Source organism: Poromitra crassiceps (assembly GCF_964638095.1).
Source record: "Poromitra crassiceps genome assembly, chromosome: 5".
Taxonomy (NCBI): domain Eukaryota; kingdom Metazoa; phylum Chordata; class Actinopteri; order Beryciformes; family Melamphaidae; genus Poromitra; species Poromitra crassiceps.
This window is the reverse complement of record NC_139642.1, coordinates 57,782,410-57,800,768: the sequence shown is the minus strand read 5'-3', so window position 1 is coordinate 57,800,768 and position 18,359 is coordinate 57,782,410. Positions and strand designations below refer to the sequence as shown.

Sequence of the window (18,359 nt, the reverse complement as noted above, 5' to 3'; positions counted from 1 at the left end):
CCCCCATAGATGTAGGAAGTAGGAGTGTGGCAGTACCCCCTATTGACAGCTTCCCCTTACTGCACCTATAGGTCAAAACAAAAAGGGGAATGTAAGCGTTCATTTCTTTATTTAAATATTCATATTTATTTCCGTTTACATCATTGCAGACAAATACTTTCGTTTTCTTCTCACTCTTTATCAGGGTCGGTTGCGCTACATTGAATAATCTGCCTGATTCTGTGTGCGTCCGCCTGTAGGCCTTCATTCTGAGGATCGACCATCAGAGCAGCTTGGTAATCTTGAAGACCTGGGGAAAAGGTGCAATTTTATCTTCATGTTATGCTGTTAAAAACAAAATTCAAATGTGAATAAAGAGAATAGATGTAGAATAGAGTAGAGAGAGTAGTAGTAGATGCTCTGTGGTGAATTCCAAACCTTCTGTGTAGAGCTGCAGCTCACAGAGAGCTGAGCCTCTGCGGACATGGGCTCTCGCTCTGGAAGATGCGTTGGCAGCAACTGGTGGGGTCAGCAAATGGAGCGCCTGCAGAGAAACGTGGGTAGTTGTTAGTTATAGAGAGCCAAAGTGAACGTCACTTCCTGCTTCAGCACTGTGCCACAGATTTTCATCGGCCATTTATTTTCCCATAGACATTTCGTAAAATGCTGATAGAAAATCAAAGCTGACATCCTTTACGTTGCATTACCACCTCCCATACCCCCGCCGGCTTCCCACCCGCAGACACGGCCAATTGTGCCTGTAGGAACGTCTGGCGAAGCCGAAAGTACCGCTGCCAGGAATTGAACCCCGGGGCGCCCCGCGGTGGTAGGTGAGTGCTTTTACCTCTACATTTTTATTATTATTATTTTATTTCCTTGTTTGATTGCTTGATTGCTTTTATCATGCATCTGTAAAGCACCTTGTGAAGTCCTTGGATTTTAAAGTGTGCTATATAAATTTAATTTATTATTATTATTATTATTATTACACTATCCTTGATTTTCAAGTGTGTGTGTGTGTGTGTGTGTGTGTGTGTGTGTGTGTGTGTGTGTGTGTGTGTGTGTGTGTGTGTGTGTGTGTGCTGTTTTATGAATGCTCTAGGTCTCTATTGTGATGTAAAGTTTAATAAGGCTGTGATTATCCTAGAGATCACAATAGGTCATTTTATACAGTGAGGTCAAGTTTTGGAAAAAATGGTCTCACTATGGAATGGCTACTGTGGGGACTAACATCATCACACATGAATACAAGTGGGTTCGTTGAATCCACAAGAGTCTCAGCTTTCCAGTCATACCCGATTCATGCAATTCCAAGACTGTTTAGGGACCCCAGCAGGCATTTAGGCAATATGACACGAGAGGGAGTGCTGTATGTTGTACTGTAATATTATTGTCACGGCTGTGATAAAGATAATCACAGCCATAACGTACAAAACTTATTTTTGGTTCAGAAATGTCACGTGATATTCTACGCATGTGTGGGTTGCAGAGACGTACAATGCAGACATTTTATTTTGGCGAGCAGCTGAGAATGACACAATGTTCTCCAACATGCCAAGAAGTACTGGCCGACTCAGATCCACGATCCATGCAGACAAGACCGACCTGAGAGGAATCCTCGATGGCTTTGTGGAGGTTCCTTAGTTTCAGATGACAGGCGGCCCTGTTGGAGTAGAGGGCTGGGATCTTTCTGTTGAGCTTGATGGCCAGGTCGTAGGCGTTCACTGCAGCCAGGTAGTTGCCGGTGGCAAAACATTTGCTGGAGGAGATGGAGCACAGTCAGTGATCAATACAACAGCAATCAATGGAGATCGTCCACATTTTGAGGAGACGTCACGTCATCACTTACTCCCCCTTCTCCTTCAACCAGTCTGGGTTCCTCTCCTCCTCCTTCAGGTCCTTCAGTTCTTCAAGGTCTGCATTCGCTGCACGCCTCGCTTCTGCTTGCTTTTTGAGCCACTGTGTTTGGACAAAGAGATAAACTTGGTGCTGCTGTCACTGTAGAAGCATGGGAATTCCACCTTTTAATGATACTGTTTTTAATAACAGACATATGTTGTTCTCTGGGAGTCTTCTAATCTAGACCCATTGGAAATTCCATCATCCAAATCACCTTCAGATGTGGTCAGAGACATTAAGACCACATCATCAACAACAGTGTCAATGCAAAATACATCCAATTCATTTTGGATGTGCGCAGCGTCTCAGGCAGCCTAACTAAATAATGAAGCCACAATAATGAAAATGTCACGTTTCCGTTAATAATGATAAATATTGTCTCTTTGCCTTGTGTAAGGCTTGTGAATCAACTCCATTGGTGTCTTGGGTAGGGATGGGACGATACGATTCGATAAGTAATATGAGGTTCACAATTTGATACAACCACGATACGATGCAATAAATAAAAGTTCAATGACAAGAGATTCTGACTGCAGAATCCTATAATAAGAATGTGAAGTGTGTGTGTGTGTGTGTGTGTGTGTGTGTGTGTGTGTGTGTGTGTGTGTGTCTGTGTGTGTGTGTGTGTGTGTGTGTGTGTGTGTGTGTGTGTGTGTGTGTGTGTGTGTGTGTGTGTGTGTGTGAGCAGAATTGTGTTTAGCCACAGCTATGTCATCTTACGTGTGATTGGCCTGAATCTTTCAGGAAGTGTAAAGAGCACCCCTGCGCAGTGTAGGACATTTGAAAAATATTTGGGGGGCAACTTTTGCCGCACTGTCTATAAAGAAATGGGGGAATTTACCAATTTTTGAGGGCACGTAACAAAGTAATTAGTGTATAAAGTTGCTGAAGTGTAATGTGAATAACAGCACTGTTTGTCTGTGTTGTTCTTCTATATTCTCTATATATATTTCCTCCTAGAGATGTTGAATCTACCATGAGATAGAGAGCAGAAACCCCCTCACCTCTTCCTCCTCTGGCACTCGTGACTCCCTAAGCGCCGTGGGAAACACTCGCGGGGTAAAAGTGATCTGAATGTTCCCAGCGGACCTGGGAGCAGGCAGATCCACCTGCTTCTTCTCGCGACTTGCTCCATCGCTGCCTCTTGGATCGACACATCCATCGACATGCATCTTTTTCACGCCCTTCGGTCTCTCTTGGTCGGTTCTCTGACGTTGGAGCTTCAGCTGGGCTTCTTCCTCTGCTTGTTGTGTCTGCTTTAGTTTCCACGCTTCCAGTTCGGCTGTCGATTTTTCACGTTCCTCATCCTTGATTTTCTGGATAGCGTCTCTTTGCTCCTGCTCAAGCTGGTGACAAAAATGACAGGACAATAAAGAACGCTTGCCAGATTTGAGAACAGGTTGCCAATAGACCAAATCAGCGGGATGTTTACATTTACTTCCGGGTACCCCTGAGGTCCACACATTATAATGGCGGTGGACGGCACAAACTGACGTGTTGAAGACAAAAACAGACAAAGAAGACAAAAATGGTTCGTCCGTGTTGTGTTGTTGTTTAATATTATTCATAACAACACTTTCACTAACGTTAGTGGAGACCAGACTAGCTAATTTACCTGTTGGACCAGACCAGAGTAGACTTGAAGCTAAATTAAATTAACGTGGCGTCAGTAGCTCTTTCTCGCCGAGAAGAGCCTGGTGACGCGAGGTTAGTAGCTCTGTCTGTAACGTTAACAAGTCTGCAAAAAAACAGCGAGTTTGACAGACAAACAAACGTTATTAGCTAGCTAACACTACATAAAACAAACACAGAAGAAAGGCTAGATACGTCGGACAAGCATGTTTACCAACCGTTTAACCATTTAAATTGAAAGTAGTCGGCCGAAAACAGCGAGAGGGTTTGACAGCATTTATTTGACAACACGCACATTTAAACCTGCCGCCTTCCCCAAGTGGTACCCGGAAGTAAATTTGTTTACATGGTGACGTCACGGTGATTTGGTCTATAGTGGGCTAGCTGCTATAGCTCCATTTGTGAAGCCAATGCGGAAGTAACTGCGGCTACACGGAAGTGAATGGGAAAATGGCTGTACTTCTCACTTGATTTATGACCTCAGTAAACACTTTCCTAATGAGTTTATGGTCTCAATCTCTAGTTTCAAGTCTTCTTCAAAACAACATGATGTTCATTTTCTAAATTATGGTCCCATTTTGAGTAGAATAGACGATAAAGCAGACTATGTTTTGGGCCATGATTGACAGGTCGTCTGTCCAGTGATCACGCAGCTCGGCAATCACGGACCAATAGCAGGCCGCGCTGCAGCTCTTCTCGTCCAAATTCACGTCACTTCTGGCAACAAATAACCAAGCGACAATGAAAATGCCAACCTTGAGGATTCAAAATGCGAGTCCAAAAACCAATGTGTGGCGTCATGGTAGCTACGTCCATATATCTATACGGTCTATGGTTGCAAATGATATCTTTGGGCGCTGGACTGAAGCGCTGTATGGTCAGTGAAGAGCCCACCTTCATCATCTTCTCCAGTGCATATTTTTTCTCTTCTTGCCTTTTGGCTGCCCTGGCTTTGGACTCCACAGCAGTCTGTTCCTGGTACTTCAAGAGGGCCCTCTCTCTGATCTCCTTCTGTTTTGCTTTATCATCTGAAACACATCCACACAAGGCAGAGGTGAGGCAGTGGCCATACCTCATCATCCTCCACATTGAGCCTGTAGGTTTTATTATTATGGAGCATAAAGATCAAGCAAAAGATACAAGAAAACGGGGAGCATTCTGGACCAAAGTTCCCTCTAAGATGAGTGTGTGGATATAAGTAGGTCTTATACATTTTGGTGGCAAATGAGATGCAAGGCCTTATTGTTGAGTGAAATTATGCTTCTTATAGCCTAAAGTACTAAAAAGTCCCTCAAAAAATATCAATGTGCACTTGTTTACTATACTGTTAATTATCATGAGATGCTGCCACAGTCTGTTGGTCCTCTTCGGCAGAGTGATGAGTGCAACTCCGTTTCCAATCTTGGCGGAGCTTTTGTCATCATCTATGGGTTCAGAGAGGAATGCTTCAAACAGAAACGGTGGGAAATGGACCTGTGCAGAGACCAAAATAGCTAGCGTTAACAGACAAGCATCCCTCATACACCTGCAGTTATTTCATATGGAGAGGGGCTGAACCGTCAGTCAGATCAGAGCCCTGACCCACCTAGCCACCTACACCTAGCCACTCCCCCTACCCATCCCTCGAATCCCGACTCTTTACGACCTTCCTATCCGTATCCACCTTATTTCGAGATGCCATGATGCCTTATGGGTGCTTCTTCCGGTGTAATCCTCCCCTTTATTGATATAAGTTCTAAATGTAAATAAATAAACACATACATGAATGAATAAATAAATCAATAAATAAACTACTAACCTAGTGTAACGGCGTTGTGTTGGTGGTAATTGCAGCAACCTATGTTAAGGAATTGCCCATGGATGGATTCGAACTGCCGACCTTCAGCTTGAGGGGCGGACACGCTAACCACTTCACCAAGAGAGCTAGCTCCCTTGGCGGAGATGAATAACGTGTCTTTTTATACTGGGGGAGTGAGTTTAACCAACCTACTAGTACTCGCTACCACTCGGGACTCACGAGGACTCGCATTCATTCGGTTACACTAGCATATAGTGTATCAGGGGAGCACAGTGCATGCTCACCAGTGTTGGGAGTAACTCATTACAAAAGTAACATATTACATGTAATATATTACTTTTAGCAGTAATATAACTTATTACTTATGGGATTTCAGTAATATTATACCAGTTACTTTGTCAAGTAACTCAAGTTACAAATTGAGTTGCATTTGATTAAATCAAAGCACATATTTAAAAAAGATACAATCATTTCCTAATCAAACTGTGTTTTTATGCAAACAACCACTATAGATGACAATAACAAAGGAAAATAATAACATTTAGAATTTTGGATTGTTTACACTGACTTCAAGGCGGTTGAAATTATTTTTCAGGATGGTTCCAGGGTGGCGATGTCATTCTGCTGCTGCTGTTGTTTTGGTAAAAGTAATGCAAAAGTAGTGTAATAAGTAACGAGTTACTCTACACAGAAAGTAATATTGTAAAGTAACTTATTACTTTCAAATGAAAGTAACTAGTAATATGTAGTATATTACATTTTGAAAGTAACTTGCCCAACACTGATGCTCACCCACGTTTAAGTCACTTAGTAAGTGTTTACATTCTTTAGTGTGCAAGGAGTTTTAGGCTATGCCCTCAAACGGTTAACTTTACCTTTAGATAGTCATCTGTAGAGAGTATATCCACTGTCGCAGCCTTCGCTCCTTTCAAAGGCACATTTATATAAATGGTGGTTTCTGTCTGTGTCCATGTGTAGTCTGTCACCATCAAAGGCATTTCACACTGCTCACTCTAGCCTGGTTAGAACTAACGCTATAGTAGTTAGTGCTAACAGTTAGCAGCAGCGCCTTTCCCAAACAAGGGACAAAAACACAGATGATGTTTAAAGAGTATTGTCTCAGAAAGCCAGACTTTGGCAGCAAAAAGGCGACTCCTGAAACTCCGGGAAGGGTTTGTGTTTTGTTGCCAGTGGCGTCTCGTTGCCATGGACACCAGACACCAGAGACCTCGTGTTGCCTTCAAGTGCTTTCAGTAGGCTAATATGTTCAGCTCAGCTCATAATGCCGCTTTCAAGTGCTGTTGTGAAATTCACAACATTATTATATATATATATATATATATATATATATATATATATATATATATATATATATATATATATATATATATATATATATATATATATATATATATATATATATATATATATTATTAATAATTATATATTATTATATATAACTATATAAAATCTATAATTCTGCTTTGCAATGTGATCTGTACTTCCACCTTTGTCAAGTCCACCTTGTCAGTCATAGCTGTCAAATACCAGGACCACACATTTAATTTCTTGTTTTCTCTTTAGAAGAGACACGATCCTCTTCAGAATGCATTCTGCTAGGTCACTGAAATGTGAAAGGCTCAAAGCTTTGGAAGGTGCTGAGTACAATATCCCTTTCAATGTCTGCCATATTTGGTTGTTTCTTTTGCATAACACAAGATTCACTGTTTCCCCCACAAGAAATTGATTCACTACAATTAGAACGGGCCCCAAAGTCTGGCCCCAATGCAAAATTCGGACGCGGTGACGTGAGTGATGTCTTATCCTTCTCTTTGAGGGTCCTTGGTTCCCTCACCTCAAAGTTAATGGGGTAATTGTGTTTGGGGATTTTGGTTAGATGCCTGAAATAAGTTGAAAATTAGCCACCTGCCTAACACTGGCACATTTACAGCAATTTGCATTGTCCCTCAAAAAGATAGAATATCATCTTAGATTTTGGATATCATAATATGGTGAAGTGTTGTGTTTTCCTGCTTTTAAAGGCTGCATTACAGTAAAGTTATGTCATGTTCTGAACTTACCAGACTGTTCTAGCCCTTTAGTCACTTAGTCATTACTGATGATTATGTCACACATGCGTGTTAAACGGTGCAGACAATCTGTCGAAAATGTCTCTCACCTCACAGGGGAAGTTAGACCACTGTTGACTAACTTTAGGTGACAGCTCAAACTGCCACGCTGTTGTTGTTTGACATTAAAATGTTGAAGACCGTTCAAATGTTTTTTTTTCATCTGAGCCTTTTTGTCCCACTGTTCAGCACAAAGTGACGCCCTTGCCTGTAATAAAAAGACAAAATATGTCTCGGTCCAACTAAACGTTTTGTGAGCTTGTTCAACAAAGAGGAAGGAAGCAGCGATGGTTAAGACTCATAGAAGGAGAAGTTGCACAAAACTCACAATGTCAAGAAATGAAGAGTCATTTATTTTTCACCACAGCTCTCTGTCTCTGTCTCTCTCTTCCTGTATACAGACGTTTTCAGCTCTCTCTGTAGGAAGTGGAACAGTTAGTCAGAAGCAGAGAGACGGAGTGGCTGCCTGAGCTGGATGTGAGGATGGGGCGCACCTCGTTCTCTGTGCTCGGGTTATTCTGTGAGTACAACACTGACTTTCTGTGTTTTAATGCTACAGAATAATGACAATGTACTTAAATGAACAGAGCACCAGTGGTTTGTCTAATGTCTTTGTCACAGAGAGTTTGAATAGAGCAGAGTCTTGTGGGTGTAATATAAATAATTTCAACATATTGATGAATCTTAAGCTGTTTTGCATTTGTTGATTGTCATGTTGACAGTTTGATAGTGTCTGATGAGGTATCACTCTTTATTTTAGTGCTGAGTACACTCCTCTACCAGGGACACGCTCAAGGTGATGACAGACCTTTCTCTATTCTCTTAATCTCTTCACTATTGACTCAAGATGAATCTCCACCTATTATTCTTTATTGCTTCCTCTTCCTATCTTAAATGTTCCATACATGTTATTTCACTGTATGTTTCTGCACAACTTATGCCTATGTTTTGTCACATTGTATATTGTCCAAAACTATTTCCAGTATTTCGTTTTTCTTCTAATTGTGCTATATGTTTGTTTAGGGAGAAAAGGGACTGTGCTGACCATGGAGCCCAAACAGTCCCATGTATCTCCTGGAGAGTCTGTTACATTCATATGTGACATAACGGGCGGACAGGGGGGGGCTGACTGGTGGTACATTATCTACAAGGATGGCAAATATGAGACATTTGACAAATCTAACCGCTTCACATTCTCATCTGTACAAACAAGCGACAGTGGTGAATACAAGTGTTCGGGTTATGCTGGCACAGACAGGACAGAAGACAGTAATACTCTCACTCTGACTGTATCAGGTAAGACAACAAACTTATTATCACTACCATCTTGTTTACATCACCTATATAGCACTTATTTATCATTCATTAATGATGTTCTTCAACCCATGGAGTTATGGGTTGGGTATTAGTTTTCTCTATTCTCTTTATTCATTCACAAGATGAATCTCCACCTTTCACACTTCATCAGCTACTCTTTCTATACATTTTTTTCCATACATATATATCTGTACAATTTGACTGTCAAAATGTATATTTCTTTTAGTTTTTCTTCTAATTGTGCTGTATGTGTTTGTGTGTGGAGAACAGATGCTGTGCTGACCCTTGAGCCCAACCGGTCCCATGTATTTACTGGAGAGTCTGTTACCTTCATATGTGACATAAAGGACGGGACTGACTGGTTGTACAATATCCTCAAGGATGGTGAAGAAATTGAGGGATTTAGAAAGTCTAACCGCTTCCCATTCTCATCTCTAGAAACAAGCCACAGTGGTGAATACCAGTGTAGTGGTTATGATAATCATAACCACTACGCTACAAAATACAGTAATACAGTCACTCTGACTGTATCAGGTAAGTCAACAAACTTATTATCACTACCATCTATATCATCTATATAGGTGTTTACATCACCTATATAGACGGTTTTCACAGAATTGTCAGTCCTGCTCTGCTTCCCTTTTTCCCCCTTTTCCTGTCCATAGCAAACACTGCAACAGGAAGTGAGCTGGGGTTCAATTTAGAATGTTTTTGTTGTCAAGATAAAACCATCTATAGCACTTATTTAGCATTCATTAATGATGTTGTTCAACCCATGGAGTTATATGATAATAATAATAAGTTAATAACCCTGTTTGATACTGTGCTTGTATGATGTATAAATGTAATTATGATTTTAATATTTACAGTGCTCTGTGAAACTATAGGCCTGGGATGGCTTGTGTCCATGAAATGAGAAAATGTAAACTTGTAGAGCTCTAGTAAACCAAATGCATTGTTGTAAAGGGACCCCCCTCTGGCTGTCCAACTCTCCCTCTGGTGCCAGCTTGGCTCTCTGTTGTAAAGGGACCCCCCTCTGGCTGTCCAACTCTCCCTCTGGTGCCAGCTTGGCTCTCTGTCGCAGAAATTAGGGGGGCAATTCTGGCATTTAGCTACTCAGAGTAGCCCGAGATACAGAGTTTTAGTAGCTCTTTAAAAATTAAAACACCATTAAATCTACCCGAATAAAGTCACTAGGGTAATTCAAATCACTTAATATTCCTGCTTTCAAAGTTAGTCAAACGTGTCGTATCCTGCACTGTTGTGGAATAAACGAACGTCCAGTGAGTTGCTGGACCTAAGAGAAGCTGCCTCTTCTCTTATTCCTGCATGCCTGATATGATAAAGAGCTTTTAAGAGTTTCATCAAAACTCTCGTTTGTTTTTCTTTCTTTTTTGGTGTGTGATTTCACTGTGAAATAAATCAGTGTTCATGGTGACATCACAGGTGTACTGTCTTAATAATATACCTCTCTCTGGTTAGTGGATACAGTGTCCAGGCCTGCAAGCTTGTCATTTCCTGTGTGGTTGACCATTGGACTGGTTACTGTCATGTTACTGGTCATACTCCTGCTGCTGCTGTGGCTCTGCAGGAAGTCCAGGGGTGAGACAGAGTTCTTAATTTACACTCTGATTATTTAATATCACTGAGCAACTCTCCCTTATGTCAGGACATAGCAGACAAACTATTTGTGAAGCAAGATTATATAACAACAAATGTGTTTATTTCTACAGATCCATGTTGTGGCAGGTAAGTACAGCACCATTTGTATCATCACAATAGTGTTAACATCAATGTTATTAACTACATTTACTACATTTATTAGGCCCATCCAGTCTCAGAGCACCAACCAGGGCTCCACTCCAGACCAGAAAGATGATCAAGAGAATGCATACGCCGCTCTTCAACATGGTCAGCCTTCAAACCAATCATGACTGCTCTTCACAACTAAAACTACACTAACATTTCTATCAATCACTTTCTTTCTTTTTTGGACTTCTTTTTCTTCCCTTTTCTCAAGTGCATTCATAATAGTACATTCACATGTTCAGAGATACATCACAGATATAAGTGTCATAAGGGGAAGTCCGTGGATTTTTGTGTCCTCCCATTCGCAGATGACAGGGACAAATAGTGACATTCCAGAAAAACAAATAGTATGCATTATAACGGACAGGGGGGAAAAATAAAAAATAATAACAGGAGATCTTCACTATATTCTTAGATCACATCAGTTGAAAAAATATAACAGAATTGTGGACAGTTTATTCAAGAATACATCTGCCTTTAATTGTAACCTTGTGGTTATGTCTTCCTTAACCTTCTCCTTCCATTGTGTTGTCGTGGGGGGCTGCAGCCTCAGCCAGGGAGATCGTGATCATTTTCTCAGCAGTTAGCAGAAGGACTCTCAGATCAGTCAATCAATCAGCCAAACGGTCAAAGAGTTTGATTTAGAATCAATCAGCTGTTTTATTTCATCTAATGTGGTGAACCTGTAACCATTTCACTATCTATCTACCCTCGTGTCAGCAGCAACATTTCAAATCAATCTCACCCCAGCTGTATACTCACTACACTCAGCCTCTTTTTATCCTCCTGGTAGGTAAAGCATAATTGAGATAATTGGGGGGGTAATCATAAATGATAAACTTTCATGGTTGAGTGGAGTAGCCATATTGTTGGTCTTCCTTCTAAACTAAAAAGAGAGCGAGTGTGTGGATGTGCATAAAAAGGTTCCATGTTGACGTTTATTCATAACACTGTTTACATAGGTCAGTTTAGAGTAAAGAGATGGGGAAAGGCTATAAATATTATGATATGAAGAAAAGGTAGAGCATGCACATCTACAATAAGGCAGGTGCTGGACAAATAAAGCAAATAACTAGAAAAATAAGTAGAGTCCGCACACTGAAATTTTCAGGCTCCTGGTCAGTTTATTCAAATAAATATTAAATTAATAAACTGACCAGGAGCCTGAAAATTTCAGTGTGCGGACTTTACTTATTTTTCTATAAATATTATCATCCCTCGGTTCCATATTCATAACCAGTTCTCCCAGATCCTACCAACTGTAACCAACATACACACTTATGCCCAAGGGCAAACCTTTGCTAGTTTCTAGAACTCAAAATCTATCTTTTTTAATTTTAATTACCACTGGGTCAGTACATCAAAGGACGTGTTTCAGCTACCCAGTGGTAATTAAAAGACAAAAAGAAAGATTTTGAGTGCTAGAAACCTGCAAAGGTTTGCCCTTGCACTAAGACTTGGGCGTATGGCCCCGTTCTTTATGCAAATTTCACACTGCTGAACCAAACCAAACCAAACCAAACCAAACCAAGCCAGGACTTCCCACTGTTGTTCTAGTATGAAAAGACTATTAAATACTATTTCTTACACCTGGGTCTTGACTAATCAAGATGTGATACTAACATCTACAACAACCCAAGGCTCTAGTAATATGAAGCAAAATGGTAGCTATAGCTTTGCTTATCTATCTCAAAATGATATCCCACTGAACATACTCTGTTTGAAGAAGACTGATAATGAAATCAGGTTTAAGTTGGTATCATGGAATAAAAGTGATTAATTTGACATTGCCTTTATTGGGTTATTTATTTTTACTGACCTTTAGGTGATAATGATGTCTATGAAAGTATCCACGGCTCTGAAGGCTCTCAGAATGGTACAGTATTTACTTCATGATTAACATTGAGCAGGTGCAAATGTTACAATCACAGACATTAACACGAGTAACGGATTGATTGTATTTGTATTGTTATTTTATTTTTTATATACATTAATGTGATCCTCCCCAACAGGCCAGTATGATGATCCAGTGTATGATGACTGTAAGCCAGCAGAGAGCTCGGACTATGCAAATGTCAACCTCAGGTAAAACAGTTATATAAGATCCTCCCTAAGTTTAAACCTGTTTCGCTCCTTTACACAAACTTTTTCCACAAACGGCATCACAGCATCATTGCTAATTACACCAGATGTAATCCTGGTTCAGGATGCCGTTCAAATCACCTCCGTCACTTTGTCTGTTTGCTTTGGGTCGTTAATGCCCAGATCATTCTAATAACGAGACAATTAAAACAATCACTTAACAGTTTTTGTTTGGCTGTTATGTATCCAAATTGTGTCATGCCCATTCAAAAAAAAGGAACATGCCCTCTCCAATATCTGTGAAATAAAAAAAATTCTTTGTTGCTTTTCTTTTCTACTGTCCAGCCACGGTGTTTCAGGTTGTGTGGAGATAATACTTTGGCAATTAAAGCCTCACTTCCTCAGTTTCTCAAACAAATGAGATGACGCCACCAGAGATAGCTGTGTGAAAACCTTAATCTATTGGCAATATCTGTGTAAATGGTTATGTTCTCTATATATATTTATATATTTTTATATATATTTAATTTTTAATTTTCTGAACAATGCACAGACGAACACGCTCAGACACACGAAAAGAAAAGAGTCTACTGGGCGAGGGTGTATGATGTTGGATAGACCCGAAACACCTTACGACCCCAGTTAACATCACTGATGACGCGTCCCAGCGCATGCTGTAGCATTGTATTTTGAATCATTCATTATCAACATTTACAACGTGATTACCAGCCGCATAAGGTGCTTAAGTGCTTATGAGAGACATTGTGCCCGGAATCCCACACAAGGGATCCATAAGAAAACCAGCCAGGGAAGTCACCCGTCACCCCTAACCTCGTCGAGGTAGGCTAGAAACGGGTCCCAAATGGTTAAAAACACTCCAAGTGAATTGGTCCTCAGGAACCGAAGTCGCTCCATCCATATAGTAACAGAGGTCATGTCCGTCAACCACAGTTGGAAAGAAGGTGAAGAGGGGGACTTCCATTCCTTCTCTATTGATCTTCTTTGTGGACTTGTTTCTGAAACTGCCTCTTCCAAAAATCTGGGTGCAACATATATATAACACCTGATAGTTGCTGTGCTTACTGTAGCTCTGGTGTCAATGTGGTTACAACACTGTCTAAATTCTGTTGTCACAGCAACAGCTCTCATGTACGTATAAAGACAAACTGGGAAATGTAGTGGTTTTTACTCATGCTGACAAGCAGTGACTGAGCTTGTTTCTTCTCTGTCTCTAGTTACCAGACAATTATTAAGTTATGTAAATATCAGCTTCAACTCTTAAACCACAGTTTACCACGTTTGCTCAACAGATGAGTGCTCCTGTAGTAGAAGATCTTGTGACCTGTGCCCAGGTTTACACTCACCTGTGGTTGTAACAATATTGCTCTGAGACACAGTTTAACTTGACTTCAATGTCCTCCACAAATATGTTCTCTTCTCTCCTGGTTACCAGGGAGCTAGTTGTGATCATTCATGTTTTCTCCCAAGTTATGATCATTCATGTTTTCTCCCATATTTTATGGTTATGTGTAAAATTTTTGAGGAAGAAAAAGATATTCAGACAGTATTAATGTATGTGTGTGTGTGTGTGTGTGTGTGTGTGTGTGTGTGTGTGTGTGTGTGTGTGTGTGTGTGTGAACATTTTGTCTTGTTTTTTTGGAGTGCTGCATTCTACAGATAATTAAATGAGTTACAGCCAAATGTAAATTTATGTCAGACGGCAGCCGTACATTTACAATGATTTTGTTCCAGGTCCACGAAAGAGAAGTGCATCAGCCAGGCAGCCAAACAAGAGAGCCATGGATTACAAGAAAACATAACAAGTTGAACACATTCTTACTTACCTGACACACTGTATCATACAGATGTGTGACTGCATACCTGTACACATCTCTGCTATTCAAACATGGCACAGGCATTCTCTATAAAGCTGCTTGACCCTGTCATAGCTTAGACTATAGTATTATTTTTTTGCAATGGCCTCAATGAATCCCTTCAAGCAGCATCACATTATACAAAACTTTGTGGGAGAGGCAGGTAAGGAGTGAGAAGAGAGTTGTTACTTCATCTCCATCCACAAGGGGGTGACACTCTACCACAAAGTATTTCTAGGGATACATAACCCCGATAGCCCTCCACCTCACCTCTGTTTCCAACTTCCGACATAAAACATGTATATATCTCAATGGTTTAAACAGGTCCTGTTTTTCCCCCATGATCACAATATCACTTTACCTCAACAGTTGTCAGTGCAGTTAATGCTTTGTATGCAGGCTTTATTTTATTTTGTCAGATGCCAGTATAGTTTCTGCCAATGGGAGTATAGGCTAAACCTTGAGACGTTGGCATGTGTGTTGTTGTGATAGCCTACAGTAGATTTAGTTTCTTCTTTGTCTCAACTAGGCCTATATAACTGTCTTTAGCCTAATAATGCCACAATCTCTTCTGCAATCTCCTATTTACCCATTAGCGTCTTGTGCCTAACATTATTCTTGATAAACGTGAGATTAATTTTGATTTTGTCTGTTTAATTCTGTCAGTTTGTATCTTCAGTGTTCTGCCCCTTGACTATTTTTTCCTTTTAGTTAAAATAAAGCTGTCAGACCTTCAGACAACAAATGCAATTTTACTCAACTGTGTATATACACTCAAATCAATGGAGCTAATGAAAAACAATGCATTCCATACTCTCCCACATGGCACGCTTGTAATGGGCACTCTGCTAGTATAATGTAGGCTATTCACTTATAGAAAACTGTGGGCCAGGGATGAAGAAACTAAAGTTCACATGCTTATTGAAACTATGAAACTAGGTCTCAATGCAAGGTTGAAATTACTCCAAGGTGTAAAAGCTAAAAGTCTGCTTTAAAAAAAGCTTATTTTCAACTTCCACATATTTGATCATTTAGTAGCCTATATAAGCATCATCATTCGTTTGTTATTATTAGAATGTAAACAGTTTCCCATTTCAATGTTCACACCTCTGTATTGGCAGCAGTTCCAGCATGATGTCAAGGCAGTGAATGTGTTTTGTGTAGAATCATGGGACAATCTGCCATGCTTTGTAAGGAACACACCAAGAATAATACAAATGTGCTGAAGGTTAGGAAAGACTGTTTAGATTTTGTGCCCCTCATATGTGGGATGAACGGCAAAGCACTTTAAAGATCGATGATCACCGGAGCATTTTAAGAATCTAACTGAAAAGCTCATTAATTTTAAAAGTAGGCTAAATATTTTGACTGGTATTTTCACTGTTTTTATTTATTGTACCAATTTGTTTTGATTTTTGCATTCTATCCATTGTTACCTTGGCAACATTGCAAATTAGGGTCTTTCTCTCAATGTGTCATTTCTCAATGTGGCAGAACCATCATTAACTGGCTGATCCACTTAAACCCCCCATCATGGATCCAGACCATGACCTAGGAAGAAAAAAAGACCTTGACTTTTTCCAATGAAGCATATTATTTACTGGACAAATGTACTATTATTCTGAAAGACAAGGACCTCACGTCATAAGAGTCTCAAACACATGAGAAAACTGACAGACTGATTCTTCAAGTGTAGCTGTGTCATATTACAACCTTGTTTTGTGTCTTACCTTAGCAGGTAAAAATATTGAGACATGTAGGCTAACGTCAAGTCATATAAGTTGTGTTGGCCATGAAAATATTTACTTTTGACAGACACACACTCCACTTCCTCATATTGCTCTCTCTCTCTCTCTCTCTCTCTCTCTCTCTCTCTCTCTCTCTCTCTCTCAGGTTCTCTCCTTCTATCTCTCTCTACCTTTTTGTCTGCATTTGTGCAGACAGACATCTCACTCTGGCTCTCTATTCGTTTTACTCTACCTTTCTATGTATTTTTCTCTCGCCCTGTCACTCTCTCTCTCTCTCTCTTTCTATTTCACTCTGCAGCTCATTCCCTTTCCTTCGTTCTTTTTCATCTCGCCTGGCTTTCACAACAACTGCCATGCTCAATGATTTCTCTACCTCTCTCTGTCTCTCTCTCTCTCTCTGTCATGTTCTCTCTCTGTCTCAATTCAATTCAAAGGGGCTTTATTGGCATGAGAGGGGGCACCTCGGCATTTCCGAAATGTCGGCACTCCGAAATACCGGCATTCCGACAAAATTGTCGGAATGGAGATCTGTCTCACCATTGCGAAAGAACCCTAACCCGGGGGACCGGCTGGAGCTAACCTCTCCCAGCCCCCACGTCTAAACCTAACCTCTCCCACCCCCCATGCCTAAACCTAACCTCCTGCAGACCCTAACCCTAAACCTAACCTCTCCCACCCCCACATCTAACCTCCTGCAGACCCTAACCCTAAACCTAACCTCCCCCAGAACCTAACCTCTCCCACCCCTGTAGGCTAAATAACTCAAGATGCTATGTCGGAAAGGCGGACCTAATATCTTTCGCAATGGCGAAACCTTTTTTGGAGATAAAAAGGGCCGCCTCTCCGAAAGCATAGAAGTCAATGATCGGAATGCCGACACTTCGGAATGGCGAGATGACCCCGGCATGAGAAACATACAGTAGCCTACGTATACATTGCCAAAGCAAGTGTAAAGCACAGATGTAATCAACAGCCTGAAAGGAACCACAATAGGCCTACAGCCTACAAAACAACGTTTCTACCACCCATCCTGTCCCTCATATCAACTGATAAACAAACCCAAGCCTGTGCATACACAGGCCAATAGGCCATAGGCTATGTTTAGGAAGACAAAATGACAAGAGTCAATAGGACAACGCCAGAGTTCAGGTTTAGATAGGCTACCCAATTTGAAAACACTTTACAAAAAGGGTAGGCTACATTAATTAAGGGTTCATTAATGCTTAGTTAATAAGCAATACTTAACTAATTAACAGGGTTAGTAAACATGAATTAATCCTTAATTAACTTAATTGAATGTGTCTAATGTGTACCACTTTTTAATAAGGGTGTACTAAGCTTTGCTAACCCTGTTAATTAATGCTTATTAATGACTAACTAAGCATTAATGAACCCTTAATTAATGTACCCGTATTGTAAAGTTTTACCCTTAATTTATTTCATCCACTTTGTTCACAATCTTTGTTCTCATGGCCAAAGTGATTCCTGAAGAAGCCATGATGTGAAACATGTATTAAACCAAAAAGTCGATCTCCTGGTGTGCGCTGGATTACTTTGATTCATTGAATGCAGTTGCTCCTATTCTAGCTGCACCCTGGATGAATAGTGGACAGGGTACCCATAGATTCTCACATAAATAAACCAACTTGAACTTGAGAATGATGTTTGGCCAGAATAGTGTTCGGCCAGTGCCGAAGTTTTTAGGTGCTCCACAGCGCCGGATGTATCGGTTCGGTGCTCAGTGGTTGGGAGGGTGTACTGCAGTTTACAATTTTTAGCATTGGCTCGGCCATGTGAAAAAGGGCTCGGTCTTGGAACGTACGCACTATTTGGGAGTGCCAGGGCACCCGCACTATGGATAACAACATTGTCTCGGAGGTGGGTACAGTTTTATTGTGATTGATAACATGTATATCTCGTGGAGCCATTTAGCCGACGTTGCAGTGGATATAGGGGCCGCGCATCCGAGACTCGGAAGGAAGAATGACTGATGAGTCTCGCGTTGAGGTTAGTCTAAACCAGGGATACTCACCTTGATTTGCCCGGGGGCCACTTTCGTGAAATGATAGGAGGCCAGGGGCCAGTTAATAAA

The 18,359-nt window shown here is 40.7% G+C and overlaps 3 protein-coding genes across 3 annotated transcripts in view; 2 read left to right on the top strand and 1 right to left on the bottom strand.

The window, feature by feature from the left end:
- Positions 1-170: 170 nt before the first annotated feature.
- Positions 171-6,306, bottom strand: LOC310776638 (dynein axonemal assembly factor 4-like; the record flags this gene model as incomplete). Its single annotated transcript, XM_083636811.1, has 8 exons — positions 171-289; positions 418-523; positions 1,585-1,738; positions 1,829-1,938; positions 2,883-3,224; positions 4,405-4,538; positions 4,836-4,983; positions 6,184-6,306. The coding sequence occupies 8 exons, from the start codon at positions 6,304-6,306 to the stop codon at positions 171-173; spliced, it is 1,236 nt and encodes a 411-aa protein (XP_083492937.1).
- A 1,578-nt stretch (positions 6,307-7,884) lies between these two features.
- The window catches only part of LOC310776207 (uncharacterized protein), a 90,333-nt gene continuing 79,858 nt past the window's right edge, over positions 7,885-18,359 (top strand). Inside the window, exons 1-3 of the mRNA XM_083636393.1 lie at positions 7,885-7,957; positions 8,198-8,233; positions 8,461-8,733. Of these exons, the coding sequence (XP_083492519.1) occupies positions 7,921-7,957; positions 8,198-8,233; positions 8,461-8,733 (346 nt within the window). The 5' untranslated portion in view covers positions 7,885-7,920. The remainder of the gene's footprint in view (positions 7,958-8,197; positions 8,234-8,460; positions 8,734-18,359) is intronic.
- Positions 10,051-14,588, top strand: LOC310776209 (uncharacterized protein). The gene is made up of 6 exons (XM_083636395.1): positions 10,051-10,356; positions 10,488-10,503; positions 10,580-10,665; positions 12,389-12,439; positions 12,576-12,648; positions 14,398-14,588. Exons 1-6 carry the CDS (start codon positions 10,305-10,307, stop codon positions 14,471-14,473), a joined length of 354 nt encoding a protein of 117 aa, XP_083492521.1. The 5' UTR covers positions 10,051-10,304; the 3' UTR covers positions 14,474-14,588.